The sequence below is a fragment of the Mustela putorius genome, unplaced genomic scaffold (assembly GCF_011764305.1).
Source record: "Mustela putorius furo isolate JIRA1106 unplaced genomic scaffold, ASM1176430v1.1 tig00000151_pilon_pilon_pilon, whole genome shotgun sequence".
Taxonomy (NCBI): Eukaryota; Metazoa; Chordata; class Mammalia; order Carnivora; family Mustelidae; genus Mustela; species Mustela putorius.
The window spans coordinates 1979752-1995916 of record NW_025421296.1 but is presented as its reverse complement, the minus strand read 5'-3'; the positions used below and the strand labels follow the sequence as shown (position 1 = coordinate 1995916).

The window sequence follows — 16165 nt, the reverse complement described above, 5'->3', positions numbered from 1 at the left end:
GAACCAGGGGAGCAATTAGAGGAACTAAGAGCTGCCTGATTGGAGCTACAGCCTTTTAGAGGAACCAGCCAACCCATGGCAATCTACACAGAGGGCTAGGGGCACACATGCCCTCACCTTAAACTCTTAATTCTTTACCGTCTGATCTCTGTCATTGCTTCCTGCTAACCACATCCAGCTGGAAGCCAAATAGCAGAGTAGAGAGAGGAGCTGGAGAAATAGATGGAAAAGACCCAGTCCAGGGAAAAGATAGTGGCAGTGGTAATGAAAAGATACAAGAACAAATTTAACAGAACTTTTAGACTGATTGGATTAGGAGTTAAGAAAAGCTGGAGCACCTGGGTGGCTCAGTGGGTTAAGCCTCTGCCTACAGTTCAGGTCATGATCTCAGGGTCCTGGGGTCAAGCCCCAGGCTTGATCTGCTCAGCAAGGAGCCTGCTTCCCCCTCTCTCTCTGCCTGCCTCTCTGCCTACTTCTGATCTCTCTTTCCCTGTCAAATGGGTAAATAAAATCTTTAAAAAAAAAAAAAAGCCAAGGATGACATCATAGTTTCAGGCCTGAGTAGCCAGACTAGAATGATGATAACATCAACTAAGACTGTTTTTACTAACCATTGTACTCCCAATGTCCAGCACAGTACCTTGAGCATGAAAGGTTTTCCATGAACTTTTGTTGGGGAAAAAAATGTAAATGGATGGACGATGGAAGAAAGAAAGCAAATTTTCAGGAAAAGTACATGTAATGTCGTCTTACATATACTGACTTTAGATTATTGTGAAAGAGCCCACCAAGTGGTTGGAGATTTCAGTCTGGACCTCTGAAAAGGAAAGGAATAAAGATGTACCTCTAAGAGGCAACTACACAAAAGTGGCAGCTGATAACAATGAGCGTGGATGAAATGGCATAGAACTGGGTATAAAGACAAAAGCAGAGTCTCATGACCAAACTTGGGATCTAACTGCCTTATGGGACAAAAGAAGGTAGGGAAACCAACAAAGAGAAAAGACAAAGGAAAAAAAAAAAGAAGATGTACAATCATTTCCTGTACTGTTAAAATATATTCACATATATTTGCATATCTTTGGTAGGCTTCCTTTTTCTTGACACTCCAAATCCTGCCTCACATAAGGATAATACAAATGCAAGCTAGAGACCACCACTCACCTACTTCCCTAAGAGTTTTTTTAAGCCACAAATCCCAATCTTACTAATCTCATTCACCTTGAATCTAACAGCCAACATTAATCCTTTTTTGAATTTAGAAAAGTCTATTTAATAGGTTTACTAGTTCAAACAGCTATGTATTGAATACCAACTATATATCCAGAATTATCATAGCCAAAGTAGAAGTAAAAGTCAGTCTTCCATCATAAGGAAATTAAAATTGATTTGGACTGTAAAAAACTATCCAGCCAGCATTAAACAATTAGAGTTCAATTAAGAACTGACATATGATTCAAACCAAATATCATTTCACACAGTGAGGATTCATTGTTTACCGTTTAACACTTCTTTTTTCCCCTAACTCTGAAGACTGAAAGAGAAGTGAAAACCTACAAATGCGTCCTTCCTGTCAAAAGCCCAATCATGCCATATTGTAAATTTCTCTTAACCTTTCCTTCTTCCTTACTGTTCCACACAGTCTCAATAATCTTTGTTTCTAATTTTTGGAATATGTCAATCATTCAAATGTTGCTGAATGAATGAGATGTTAAGCCAAGCCCAGAATAACCATGTCAATGACTGGAACACTCCCAAATCACAAAAACTTTTAGTGGTCAAGGCGAGGTTCAAGACAGTTACCTAATACGGCCTTTGACTTAGCCTTGACCCCACAATATGAGTGGTATTAAAGATTTGGTGCTGAGTACACAGAGAGAAAACCCCTGCAAATCCTAAAATGTTTTTTGTTTGTTTATGCGGCTCTAATCATAACTGCCACCTAAAATGCTTTTAGAAAAGAGGACAAAAGAAGATTGTAGTAGACTGTCTGATGCATAAAATGTGCTCACTAAATGTGTGATAAGCAAATGAACAAAGGGAAGCTGAGGAAAGATAGTGAGCTCCAGAAACCAAACTCAGGGGGCGGGTTCAGTAGATGGGAGTGTGCCTAACGCCCTTGCTAGCTGAAACTCGACAGAATCTATTTCCTAATGGCAATTATGTCCATTTCCATGGTAATTTTCCAGCATAACCCCCTCTTCACTATTCCCAACTTCCCATTAAAAAACAAAACCAAACCTGTACGCCACACAATCAGCCATGTGTCTTCCAAACTTGACATACATACTCATCGCCCAGAGATCTTGTTAAAATGAAGTTTCTGAATCATGACATCTGTGTTGAGGCCAGAGACTCTGCAATTCTAACTTCTCAGGTGATGCTATGCTGCTGGTCAACAGACCACACGCTTTTGTGTATAAAGGGCCTGAAAGACATTGCAGAGAATATGCCTGTCATCTTAAAGCAGAGTTAAGATCATTCCTGCTCCCACATTTCCTTGTTGTATAACCCTAGACCCTTAGACAAGCCTCCTTTTGTGGAATATGGTGATTAACAACTGCTAACACTTACTGTTTACTGTATACTAGGAAACAATATTTCATACTTTCAACTTACGTTATGGACTTAGGTTAAACAATCTGTCCAAAGTAGACTACTGTACTACATCTACTGTAAACCTAGATGTGATTCTTGGTAGTTTGATGCAAGAACCTGGTGCATAATCGCTGTATAAGATTGGGTCTTTAGCTTACTCCCAAGGTGATTAGAAAGGTAAATAATTGGTATTTAGCTGGTATTTAGCTAACATTTGTTGGGTGCTCATGTGTCGCAGACCAAGCTCCCTCAGAGGCATATTAACTCATTTAATCCTTACAACAGCCCTAAGAGGTAGGTACTATTACCACCCCATCTTACTAGTTTTAAAATAGGCCAAATACCCGAAGGTCCAAGAGCAGTCAGGACTGGAACTCAGGCAGTTTCACTGCAAAGCCCAGCTATCTTTTGCCACAAGCCTGGAGAGGATGTGATCCCAGGGCTCTGGGCTACCAGACCTCGGCTCGGCGGGATGGACGCACCCCCGTGGCCACTTAGAGCAGTTTAAGTTCGCTCGCAGAGCAAAAAAACCTTCCACAACTAGCTTTATATGCATCTGTGGGAAATGTCTTTCTCGGTCAACAGCCAGGACCCCCATGAAAGGGTTCAGACTCTGGTAAAAATAAAATTTACGTAGTCCCAGAAAACTGAGAAGCGAAACATCTAGTGAACTGATTTATCCTGAAATTGGTAACACTCGCTCCTGGACCCCCTCAAATCGCGACACCCCAAATTTGCACCACCCCTCTCCGCCGCCACATCCTGGGAGAGACAGTCCCAATTGGGCCGTGGAATTTGCAGTCTAGGCTCCTTGCACCAGCACCGCCTACCTCCCGGCTCACGTCAAAGGGCCTCCGGTCCTCCCATCTGCTCTCCAACACCGCTCTCTGCCGGCCTTTTCTCGGGTTGCGGGGACAGCGAACCTGTTCCGGCTGCTCCGGAAGTGAAGCTTTCTCTTCCGGAACTAGCTTCTGGGCGACTGCACGTGGTGGCGCTGCCGGGGCTTGAGCCGGCGTTGGCAGAGTAGTGGTTTGAACTCTCTCCCCGGAGCGAATGAGCCTAGGAGGAGCCATGGAGGGCCAGAGCGTGGAGGAACTGCTGGCAAAGGCGGAGCGGGACGAGGCAGAGAAGTTGCAGCGCATCACAGTGCACAAGGAGCTAGAGCTGGAGTTCGACCTGGGTAACCTGCTGGCATCAGACCGGAACCCCCCGACGGGACTGCGGCGCGCGGGAGCAACGCCGGAGGCTGAGCTGCAGGCCCTGGCGCGGGACAACACGCAGCTGCTCATCAACCAGTTATGGCAGCTGCCCACGGAGCGCGTGGAGGAGGCGCTGGTGGCGCGGCTGCCGGAGCCTACCACTCGCCTGCCGCGCGAGAAACCGGTGCCCCGGCCGCGGCCGCTTACACGCTGGCAGCAGTTCGCGCGCCTCAAGGGCATCCGTCCCAAGAAGAAGACCAATCTGGTGTGGGACGAGGTGAGTGGCCAGTGGCGACGCCGCTGGGGCTATCAGCGCGCCCGTGATGACACCAAGGAATGGTTGATCGAGGTACCCGGGGGTGCCGACCCGCTAGAGGACCAGTTCGCCAAGCGGATCCAGGCTAAGAAGGAACGGGTGGCCAAGAATGAGTTGAACCGCCTGCGTAACCTGGCTCGCGCGCACAAGATGCAGGTACCTAGCTCGGCTGGCATGCACCCTACGGGACACCAGAGTAAGGAGGAATTAGGCCGCGCCATGCAGGTAGCCAAGGTGTCCACCGCCTCTGTGGGGCGTTTCCAGGAGCGCTTGCCCAAAGAGAAGAACCCCCGGGGCTCGGGCAAGAAGAGGAAGTTTCAGCCCCTTTTCGGGGACTTTGCAGCCGAGAAGAAGAGCCAGTTGGAGCTGCTTAGGGTGATGAACAGCAAAAAGCCTCAGCTGGACGTGACAAGGGCCACCAATAAACAGATGAGGGAGGAGGATCAGGAGGAGGCTGCCAAGAGAAGGAAAATGAGCCAGAAGAGCAAGAGAAAGGGGGGCCGGCAGGGCCCTGGGGGCAAAAGGAAAGGTGCCCCGCCCAGCCAGGGAGGGAAGAGGAACCGGGCCTTGGGAGGCAGGATGAATTCTGGGCCGCCTCCCTTGGGCAGCAAGAGGAAGGGAGGACAACACCAAGGAGGAAAGAGAAGGAGATAATTTTCACCCTCGGACCCATCTGTAAACCCTAGAGCTGTACTAAATGTTAAGGTCTAGTTACGAGGTGGGTGGGGTTGGTGGGGCAGGAGGGTTGTTGAAGAAGGTGGCCGCTGCCTTCACTGAGGTTTAAGGAATAGACTGCCTTCCTTGCCAGATAGTATGTAAATGTTGGACTCTACAGATTGTTTTCCCACAACCAGGAATTTGGCTGGAGATTAAAAGATGTATGTGAGGACACAAGAATCCAGGAAAAGTTGGTGGAGACTGGGAACGAGTTGTATATTTAAACAGACATCTTTTTTTCTTTTTAACTTTGGACCTGTTCTGGGGGAGAGTTGGTCATCTTTCAGACTTACAATTGATTTCTGCATTATTTTTATAACAAGGGAATGTGTCCGATGGGAACAAAGATTATTTTCAAAACTGGACTTAAAAACAATTCTTATGAAGGTTTTTTAATAAAAGTGTGTCTTTCTAGTGTGACTTTGGACATTTAGGCCATTGCTAGAAATTCTAAGCCAAGCCAGGGGATACAGGGTTTCAGATTATTTTTATTTGCTTTCTAAAAAACATAAAGCAGGTAATTTATGATTTCAGTGACACCAAAAGAAGTATGGGTTTTTCTAATAAGTATCAGATACAATATAGAAAGTGTAGTACAACTGGTGTCTCTTTAAAAAAAGATTTGGTGCTTTTAATACTGTAAAAACATTGATTGGCTGTAAATTATAAATTTGGGTTTCACTAAATAATGGTAATTATCCTCATTAATTCAGGAAATACTTAAATCTTTTTCAGCATTTATGTCCCCAATTTTTTTTAAAACTTCAGGTAGAGTCTGTTTTGAGAAGAGAGAAACCCACCAAATCTTTACTGTAACAGTTATCTTTGATTCATTTGACAAACTGCCCTTAACTGGTTTGATTAGGTCAAATGTTCATAGCTTTTATGGATCTCTTTCCCTAATTGATCTCTGAAACTTGTCTTTGTAAAAATGAGTATCTTCTGAGGAGGACTCAGGGTAGATCCAGAATCCAGGAGAGCCTTTTTGCTGCTATTACATGCCCATGAGTTACTCTGCTCAGGTTTTTGGTCTGACCTTTGATAGTATATTAAAGTTAGTAGTTAATCTTTTCTTTTTTCAGTGTTGCCTCATCTTTAGAAATTGCTATGGAAGAAAAGATTAATTCAGATTTTATGATACGTTACTAAAAATACAGATGTTCAATTGTTACTGTCTTAGGATACTTTCTGATTAAGTTAAAGTTGAATTTTTGCCACCATTGATCAACTTTCCCCCTGGGAAGTGGAGCCCTTGTCCCTGCTAAGCCCTAGAGTATAGTATAATCATGGAAGGTTTGTAACTACTGATGAAACTATTTAATGGTAGCTTAACTTCATCAAAGGCTATTCTAGAGCACTTAACACCTTTTAAGTTCTCACCTATCCAGGATGTTTTGTTGTTGCTGTTTTGTTTTGGGATTTTTCTGTGTTTTTTTGTTTTTGTTTTTAGACTTTAGATTTAGCAGTTGGACACAACACTGGCCCTGTTTTAAAACAAACAAAAAACACGGACTTTTTGCAAGGTCGTTATTTACTATTAAAACAGTTTAAATGCAATGTCTTAATTTATTTGGAAAGCAGGAAGGCAAAGTAGCATTTTAAAGGCATCAGTGGAAAAAGAATGCCCTTTTTTCCCTTTCCCCATATCCCCAGTATTTGAAATAAAGGGTTTTAAGTAGGGACACTTAAGGAAGCAACCACGATCCTACAAAGCAGTTACCTTTACAGCAGTTTCAGAGGTGGTTGGTGGGACTGCTGGTAGGGCACTTGAGATTTTGACTCCTGGGAAAAAGGTCCTAATCCAAAGAGGGCTAATGCTGGGGCAGGAAAATTAGCATGTGAAGGGGGGCAGTCTCCGCCTGAGAGGGCGGGAGCTGGAGGCCGGTGGCCGGGATTGGCTGGCGGAGGGGGCGAAGGAGGGGCTACTGGAAGGAAGACTGCATGGCCATGGCTGCAGCCACCCGCGCCCGTGTCGCGCACTTGCTGAGGCAACTGCAGCGAGCAGCGTGAGTGCAGGGCCGATGGGCAGGCGGGCGGGGGGACGAGAGGATGCCACCGTGCCCACGCAGTCCTTCTGGGGGCCCCGCGTGGTCTTACTCAGGTTACTTTCGGAAACTCGGGGGAGGAGATCCCACTGCGCGTGCCCTCTCCACGTCAGAGCCGTGCGCCAGGAGGGACCGCATTGTAGCGGGGAGCCATGCAACCATGCACAGGGCAGCTAGGCAGGTTGCACCTTGCTTGTTCTACCGTTAAGGAAATAGGCGCAGAGAGGGCAGTGCCTGGTCCCATGTCATGGCAGACATTGGAGGGCTTGGCACAGTGACCAAGACAAATGTATATATCCAATCAACACATTTGTATTGGGTGTATGTTATGTGCCAAAAACTAGGCAAGGTGCTGGAGATAAAAAGGTGTAAGACTCTGGAGCAGTTAAAACTCCAGTGGGTAATTGGATGAGAGGACAGGGTTTGTGAAACAGGCCTGTGAGGAACAGAAGGAATAGGGAGTGCAGAAGAGAAAAACGGATGTGAGAAATTGCCAGGAGCTTCACCCCCTGGTATGTACAGGATGTTGGGGTATTAAATGTTTTGACATGGCAGACCCCGCTCCCATCCAGAAATGGAAGGTATATAGTAGCCCCCTGATAGTATTTGTGGGATGTACAAATGCACAAGTCAGCCTGGGAAAACATGTAAAATTTTGATCTAATAGAGATAAGAGGAAAGGAGGGGGACTAGAGAGGAATTTGAGGTAACTGGGAGGAGCAATGCTGTTGGCAAGAGATGTAGTTCCAGGATCAAAAGAAGTTAAAATCTGGACCTACCTTCACGGAAGGAGGCGAGGGTGTAGAAGACAGGCCCTGAACAAGAAGAATAAGAATATAGCACTTACGAGGCACTTACTATGTGCCAGGCACTGTCCTACATGCTTTACATATGCTGTTAATAGTAACTGTAATCCTTACAACAACCCTATGCCATACTATATTATTATCCTTATACTATAGATAACAAGAAAACAGCATGAAGAAAAGGAGTCTGTCCAGTGTCACACAGCTAAGCAAATGGCATAGCCATAATCTGAACCCAGATATTCTAGCTTCACGGTCCTTGTTCTCAGTCCTATGCTAAAGAATTTGAATTATGTCCTGCAGATAATAGGGAATTCTGGAAGCAATAGTTCTAATACTTTGAAATGCCCAATGGGGGGCAGGGAATTCCATGGCTAAATAAATAGGAAACTGCCAACTGTTGCATAGTGCTTTTAGGGTCAGGATAATTAGCAAACAAAAGGCTCTGAGACATCCCAGAGAGATGGAGGGGGAAAAAAAAAGGTTAGCTGTATTTAAACTCTTTGTTCCAAATCTGTGTTACCACAAAACTTTTTATCAAGCAACACTATTCATATCCCTTGGAACCAGTGTCCTGAGAACATGTTTTTGGAATGGTTGTATGACAAAGGAAGGTGGCATGATTAGAATATATCCAAGCTTTCTGGTGGCAGTGTACAGTGGAAAGGAAAGTCTAGAAGTAATTGTAATGCTCCAGCTAAAAGGTGATGGCTTTGGGTACCAAGGAGAGCCAGCTGGTACATGGGGTAGATGTGAGAAATACTGAGTCTGTCAAAATCAGCAGGATTTTGTATCTGATAAGTGAGACAGGAGGAGAAGTTGAAGTTTCTAGATGGGGTATTAGGTATTGGGTAAACATTGGGGTCATTTACCAAAATAAGACTACATGCACATTAGCTGTAGGAAGAAGATGATAACTTACCTTAGGAACTTCAAATTGGACATGCCTCAGGTGAAAAAGACCATCAGCAGGTAATTGATTACATTGTTCTGGAGCTCAGAAGTGAGTTGGAACTCACCCACGTGTATAGAGGACAGTTGAAACTGTGGGTGTGGAAGTAAAGGCCTTAGCAAACTATAAACCCAGAAGGGTTGAGAATGAGATCCCCAGGAGCAGCAATGTGTTAAAGCAAGGGTGGCAAAATGGGGCTTATTTTTTAAATAGGATATGCATTTAGAAAGTTGGAGATTTCAGATAAAAGTTTTGGAAAATTGAAAATGGCATCATTGGGCCCACATTTCATCTGGAAGGTCTGCCAGAGCTGACATGAAGTGGTGGCCACCTCCTCTGAACAGGGCAAGCATTCCGGCTTCCCGAGAGACCCTATCACATAGCCTGCCACTCATTCTGCACACCGGCTACACAGCCAGCCAGGAGCTCTGACCTCCCATTTACATTATCTACCAGCCGCCTTATGCACTTGCATTTGCAAATGATTTGCACTTTGAATGAAGGAAAAGGAGCGAGTATGAAAGGACAGGAACATGGCCAGAGAGGCAGGAGAAAGCCCAGGAGGGAAGGACTGCACAAGCTACAGATTTGCAGTGTTCTCATCCCTGGGAGTACAGCAAGAAACAAAAACCACCTGATATCCCTGGTGCCTAACTGTAGGTGGGGCAGGTGGGGTGGACAATGAACCAGTAAAATTTAGGGTATATTACATGTTGTTAGTATTAAAGAGAAAGTAAAGGAGGATGGGTCGTGGCAGGAGGGGATGCAATTTTAGAAAAAGACCTAACTATTAGTATCTTATTGCTGATATAATAAATTACCATGAACTTGGCAGCATAAAACAACACACATTTATTCTCTTAGAGTTCTTAAGTCCAAAATCAGTTTTACTGGGCCAAAATCAAGGTGTGAGAAGGCCACACTCCCTTCAGAGGTTCTAGAGGAGAATCCATTATCTTGCTCTCTTCAGCTTCCATTGCACTTCTTGCAATGGTAAATCGTAGCTCCTTCCTCCGTCGTCACAGCCACCAATGTAGCCACCACTTGCTTCAGTGGTCACATTGCCATTATGTCAAATCTCCTTCTGCCTCCCTCGTATTAGGACGCTTCTGATTATTTAGGGCCCACCCAGATAATCCAGGGTATCTTTCCATCTCAAAATCTTTAATTTAATCACATCTATAGAGTCCCTTTTGCTTTATAATGTTCACAGGTTCCAGGTTATTAGGACCTGGATATCTTCAAGGTCTCAGCCAACCACGCTTGCTCTTGAGAAGGTAATGGTTACAGGAAGACCTGTGGAAGGTGGAAGGAAGAAGTAAGCCATGTGGCTCTCTGGGAAGGTACTCAAAGGTGGGAAATACCAGCATGGTTTCAGAACATGGTGACTGGAGCAGAGTGAATGAAGGGGAGATGAGGTGAGAGATGCTGGCGGCCAAGGATGAGCCCAAGGTGTTTTGCCCTAACAAGTGGAAGGATGAAGTTGCCATTAAACTGGGGTGGGGAAGAGGCTTTAAGGGAAGACCAGGAGCTGAGTCTTGGGCAGGAGCTGAAATGCCTAACAGACATTCAAGTGGAGGTGTCGGAGGAGGCAGCTAAATCTGGAGTTTAAGCAAGACATCTAAACCAGAAGGATAAGAGCACAGAAGTCATTCAAGACCATGAGACAAGGTGAGGTCACTCAGGGAGTGAGAGTAGAAAGAAAAGAGAGGGACTCATAGGTCGAACCCCAGGACCCTCTAGCATTCAGAGTCAATGGCATAAAAAGAAACTAGGTGAGGAACAACCTGGAAGCCAAGGGAAGAAAGTTTTCCATGGAGAAGGGAGTAGATAGAAGAATGCTGCTGACAGGTTGTACAAGATGAGGACTGAACTCAGAACTGAGTGGTATATTAGCAAGGTGAAGGGCATTCGTGACTTGGCAAACTCTTTGTGGAGTCACAGGGCAAAGGTCAGTTGGAGGGGATGCCAGAGAGAATGGGAGAAATTGGAGAGCCTTTACAGGACTATAGGCAAGGAGAGCGGTAGGGGCAGCATCAGGAGAGGGAAGAATAAGAGAAGGTTGTTGTTAATATAAGAAAGGGGGAAACATGGGACATCTGGGTGGCTCAGTCCGTTAAGCATCTGCCTTCAGCTCGGGTCATGATCCCGGGGTCTTGGGTTGGATCAAGTCCCACATCAGGATCCTTGCTCCCTTGAGATTTAGTGCCCAGGAGAGGTGCTGACCTTTACTAAAAACTTGGCCAGTTTATCCGAGCCAGTGATACTGGGAGGAAAGCCAGAATAATCAGGCCAGAACCAGAGGGTAGGTAAAGAGAGCCTTGCTCTGCCCATGGTTTCCTCAGCTTCTCAAGAGTAGAGAAGCCCATCAGTGGTTTCAAGCTGTCCTAAAACAGTGGGGGAACCCACAGTCCATTCTTCTTACCCAAGCTCAGGTTTTCTGTCTTGGTACACCAGGAGATGAGAAGAAAAGCTCAGAGGATTTTAAACATCTGCATTTACTTACTCATTTACTTATTTCTTCAGTCAGTATTCCTTCAGGTGGTATTAGTATGTGCCTGTTGCAATGCTAGCCATTACAGATGAAGTTGTGATAAATGGCAGATCTTGTCTTGCCACCACAAAATTTACAATCTAGAGGCAGATGCAAACAGAAGAATGGTACCAACAACTCAGAGTGATAATGATTCTAATGGGGAGAGAAGCATGGTACAGACCACAGAGGGAGAGTGCCTACCTGGGCCCAGCCTTAGGGAGGACTGCCCAGGGTGACATTTCAGCTGTCACTAGAAAGGATACTAATTACCTGGAAGAAGAGACAGAAACATGTTTCAGGCAGAGGAAATGACAAAGACAAAGTTCTGGAGGCAAAAAAGAGAATGTGTGGCCCTCCCATTCACAGAAAAGAACTTTCCAAGAGCTCTGGAGATGGACAGAGATGGGGTTACCAGGCTAGAAAGATTAGCTGGGCCCATGAGGCAGGGCCAGGTCTGAACTTCATCCAAAGGGGGTGAGGGGAGAGGGCATCATTGGAAATAAGCTCCTGACCCTTGTGTGGCAAAGGTGGAGCCAAGAGAAGCCTGTTAGGGGCTTTGTAGTTATTCAGATGAGAGATGACACGGAAACCAGAGATTGCAGAGGACCCACGAGAGGTGGATGGATTTGGCTAGAGAAATACTGGGGGGCCTTGATGTGTTTGCTATAAAGGGTGAAGGGTGAGCCCAGGATAGAACCCAATATTTAAGGAATGAGCAGAGTGGTAAAGGAGCTGGAAAAAGAATAATTAGAGGAATCCCAGGTGAGTAGGTAGTCCTGGAAGCCACGGAAAGCATTTCAGCCACCCAAGGAGGGGGTGGCCCAGTGTTCAGTGCTAGGAGAGCAAGGTGCTGGGGGGGGGGGGCGCGTCCTGAGAACTAGGAATACAGCAGGAAAGCTGGGACTTGTTGAGACAGCAGCCAAATTTCAGGGAGCCAGGCAATGTGTGGGAGGCAAGAAAATGGAGCCAGCAGACCTAGGCCAGGAGGGGAGACTCAGAGAGGATGAGCAAGCCAGAGGCGACAAGAGGTTGAGACTTTGAAGCATGAAACTCTTAAATACAATGACAAAGGTCAAGTGAGGAGGAATACTAGGAAACACAGGACTGATGGAGGCCCCAAGAAGGCAAGAGAGGATGGGACTCAAACCACAAGTAAAAAGTAGAAATGATTAATCAAGGCAGCCTCAGAACCTAAAAAATACAAAATAAAAAGGGGGAGGAATGTAGGAAAGCATGTGCTCCCACGTTCCTGGGCATTGGAAAGTTTAGAGTCTGGAGATTTTCTTCCCTTTGCCTCCACTTTCTTGTCCTTGGAGGGTGTAAAGCAGGGAAAGTTCTCCAAAGAAAGCCCACCGGTGAAGGACAACATCTTGGCGTTCCCAACTGTGCTTTCCCTATGGCAGTCTGCGAATGGCTCACACCGGCTGGGATGGTCCTGGGACTCTCAACACTTGGCATTTTCAGCCGTGTCCAGGAGGTGGCAGCCTTGACTCATGGTGGTACTCACACCGCTTTCCTGGCGGCTTTGACTTCAATCTGTTTTTGAGGTCTTGACCATTGAGTTGAACACTCTTCTTTCCTTCTCTACCTTTCCCCTCAGATGTTTTCACTCCAACTTTAAAGGGGGGATGGAGTGGTTGTCCACTCACATATCTACTGGGACCCCACTAGGACAAGGTCCTCTGGCAAAAAAAAATAGAAACATACAACCCTTTGGTGCTGCTCAAATGCACAGCGAACAGGAGGAGAAAGGGACTATGCAGGAAACAGGAGGCTACCAATACGGAGAAGGGAAACGGAGTCAAGGGCAGAGAAGCAGAGTGGGAACTGACAAGAGGTGAGGGATTCGAGGAGGCCAGAGTGACGGGCATGAGCGCACTTTAGGCCACAGGGGAGCGGGGAGAGGGGGACACAGCCACAGGCCCTGGAGAGGGAACCAGCACATGGAGGCATCCAAGGGGCTGCAGGTCCCTGGAGCTGGGCTGAGAAAAGATAGAGGCATGAGGTGGTGACCAGTGAGGACTGCAGGCCCACTGAGGGCTTCTCAGAGGCCCAGAGTCTGTTTCAAGAAAATAAACACACTGAAGACAATGAGAAAATACAAATTCCCCTGGGTGGGAGGAATGGGAGAGGAAGTGCATTGAGTAGTTAACCTTGGGTAAATTTGGTAGAAGTTCCTAACCTGGTAAAAGAGCTGGGACCTCATAGACACTAAGACTCCATCTCAAACTTCCTTGTATCCCCAGAGGACTTATCTCAGCTTCCCGTACACATGTATTGAGCACCAGTTGAATAATTCCTGAAAGAATGATCCTGCAACACTGGAAAGACTCTGAGTGGACTTCCTGTCCATGATGATTTCTGTGTTTTCCTATGGAGCATTTGCCAATAGCTACTACTTTGATGGCATCTCAAGAGTAGAATGCAATGTGAGTCACATTAAAGCATCCTATCTTCTGGTTTTCTAGTTTCACATTTTTTTTTCTTTTCCCTAGATGCCAGTGCCCAACTCATTCTCATACTTACTCCCAAGGTAATAATACATTTTGTGTTTTTAAAGTGGCCAAATTTTCCAAGCCCTCCATTGGCACTCATAATACATTTGGGAAAATGATAAATCAAGGAAATCAAGGGATGTGAAAGTTGGAATGGCTGCCTTTTCACTTGCAACCGGTAATATGTAGTTCTAATTATATGACGGTAGCTGAACGTGTGCTGATTGATTATGTTTGACTCAAGTATATATTTAATGCTATTTACGATAATTTTCTATTTCAGATAGCATTATTTGCCAAAGCTAAAAATGGGGGCACAGATGAGATTTTAAGATCATCTGAGTTAGTCAAATTAATCAAGATGAAATCTTCGGACAGTCTTAATACATCTCAGGAAAGAAAGAGGCTAAAGAACAAAGGTGGTTCCTAGAAGGAAAAAACTTGTTTGTATCAACTTTTTAAAAAATTATATTTCTTAGTAATTAAAAATAATGACAAAAGTTTTCAGTTCTCACAAACATCTTAATCCTTCCCAATTCCATTGTCCACAGAGCAGCAGGAAGCTCATTGTAGCTTCAGCGTGTCCTCAGAATGTCACATGAATTACTGACACAAAAACTGATTTCACCTCTTAGAAGGAAAGGTCAAATCTAAACAGCACAGTGAGAATGGAAACAAGGGGGGCTGCCCGTACAGGAAACTAAGTAGAACCCACAGAGGAGCTTGTTGGGGAATAGAACAGAGAGAGTGACTGAGGGCTTTTTCCTGCCACCTGTGTGGTTCACCATTCAAGGCAGGCCAAGGGACCTCCCAGTCATTAATGACCGTCTGCTAGGTGAAAACATGGCCAGCCTTTAAGGTCCTCGTGAACATCTGCAGAATTTTGTCTTTAGCTGGTTCTTTCCAATTCTTAGTCGATTTCAACAAAGAATTAGTAGTCTCCTGTTTGGGAGCATAAAATTAGTAAATTAAAGAAAGATAATCTCACTGTTTTCTAGATTCAGTTTATGTCTTTTCCTAAACTTCAGTAGCAAGATTAATAGATTATTTCTTTACAGTAGATAAAGATCAAAGAAATTTGAATTTTGACTAAGGATACCCTTGCCCTCAAGAATCCAAAGGTAGACTGTTGTCTAGTTGTGGTCTCTTGTTCTTTAAAAAAAAAAAAAAAAAAAAAAAAGTAGTGGAAATTATTGCAGACTTTTTTTCAATCTTATGACTGACGAGGAGTGATGAAAACAAGGATAAAACTCATTAAGCGGGGCTGTCTTATTCTGATACGACAGGAAATCATTTCTGCCATAACTATAACCTGATAACATTATAAAGAAGCATCAGTTTATAAAAATTTTTATTAAATCTTAGAAATAGAACTAAATTTTTACATATTTTAACTTAAAAAATATAAATATCTTACTGTGGTAGTTTTTTCTCTATGGAAAAATATTTTAATTCAAACTGATCACAGTTGTTATAAGAAATATAAGCAGGACTCTAATTAATTAATTTACTAATAATTGTTCTCTAACAGTAATCTAACTCCAGAGTCTAGAGGGTATTTTTTCTAGAGGATTTTTAGACAATGTTTCAAAAGTGTATTTTATTTTCAATGAAGAAAATATTTTAAATAACTATTTTCACACAATCAGCATCAAGTTAGCATTACATTCTCTTAAAATGCAGATTTTAATTTCAATTTGATAGGCAACAATGAAACTTGAAAATACATTTTAGCTAAGGCTTTTAATTTTCTTTTAAAGGTAAGTCTTTTTAAGGGAGATGCTTATGTTCACTGCTGAAATACCAATTTACTATCAAAAACCATTATTTTTGCTTTGTTTTAGAGGCCTACTCTAACACTAATTTCTACATTTCTAGCTCCTGGATTTGCACCTTCTGGGAAAACAACAGATTATGCCTTTGAGGTATATATAATCAATCCATTCTTTCTTTGATGATGACTTGAAAAAATACTAGAGTATTTTGCTAGTGCTTTTTTTTTTTTAAATTCTAAAAGAGGTCCAAGCAATCTTTTGAAGCAAGAACAAAGGAGCAATGAATTTTGATGAATTTTTATCATACTATTATTATATAATTATTTGTTTAAATCTCTGTCTCCTCCTAGTTCAGGAGTCATAAATTAAAATGAAGGACATGCTAAGGAATATATACTTTATTCTCTACACAATAAGGAATGATTCATTTCACTTATAGGTTTTTAGAAATGAAACACACCTATATCTAAGTCTTTTTTTGTTTTGTTTTTCCACAGATGGCCGTTTCAAATATTAGATATGGAGCAGGAGTTACAAAGGAAGTGGGAATGGCAAGTATTTAAGATTCCTACAGTCTTTTTGTTAGAAATATTACCTGTCTTTTAAAACAAATGCAAACTGGAAACAATTGAGTTCTTTGTTTTTAAAAATGTGCAGTGTTAAGTTGGCCAGAGAGAGAGAGAGTCTATTGCAGTTCTCGGGCAATGAAACCTAACGTATAAATTA

At 43.8% G+C, this 16165-nt stretch overlaps 2 protein-coding genes across 5 annotated transcripts in view; both read left to right on the top strand.

The window, feature by feature from the left end:
• Positions 1 to 3543: 3543 nt before the first annotated feature.
• On the top strand, positions 3544 to 5250 carry RRS1 (ribosome biogenesis regulator 1 homolog). Its single transcript, XM_004772972.3, has one exon. It carries the CDS (start codon positions 3652 to 3654, stop codon positions 4765 to 4767), a length of 1116 nt encoding a protein of 371 aa, XP_004773029.1. The 5' UTR covers positions 3544 to 3651; the 3' UTR covers positions 4768 to 5250.
• Positions 5251 to 5392: 142 nt separating this feature from the next.
• Positions 5393 to 16165, top strand: part of ADHFE1 (alcohol dehydrogenase iron containing 1) — a 40240-nt gene continuing 29467 nt past the window's right edge. For 2 of the 4 annotated variants that reach the window (XM_004772973.3, XM_004772974.3), the window contains exons 1-4: positions 5393 to 6836; positions 13665 to 13702; positions 15543 to 15589; positions 15937 to 15990. In XM_004772973.3, the coding sequence (XP_004773030.1) occupies positions 6772 to 6836; positions 13665 to 13702; positions 15543 to 15589; positions 15937 to 15990 (204 nt within the window). In that variant the 5' untranslated portion in view covers positions 5393 to 6771. The remainder of the gene's footprint in view (positions 6837 to 13664; positions 13703 to 15542; positions 15590 to 15936; positions 15991 to 16165) is intronic. The other 2 variants (XM_004772975.3, XM_013046095.2) reach the window with 2 other exon arrangements.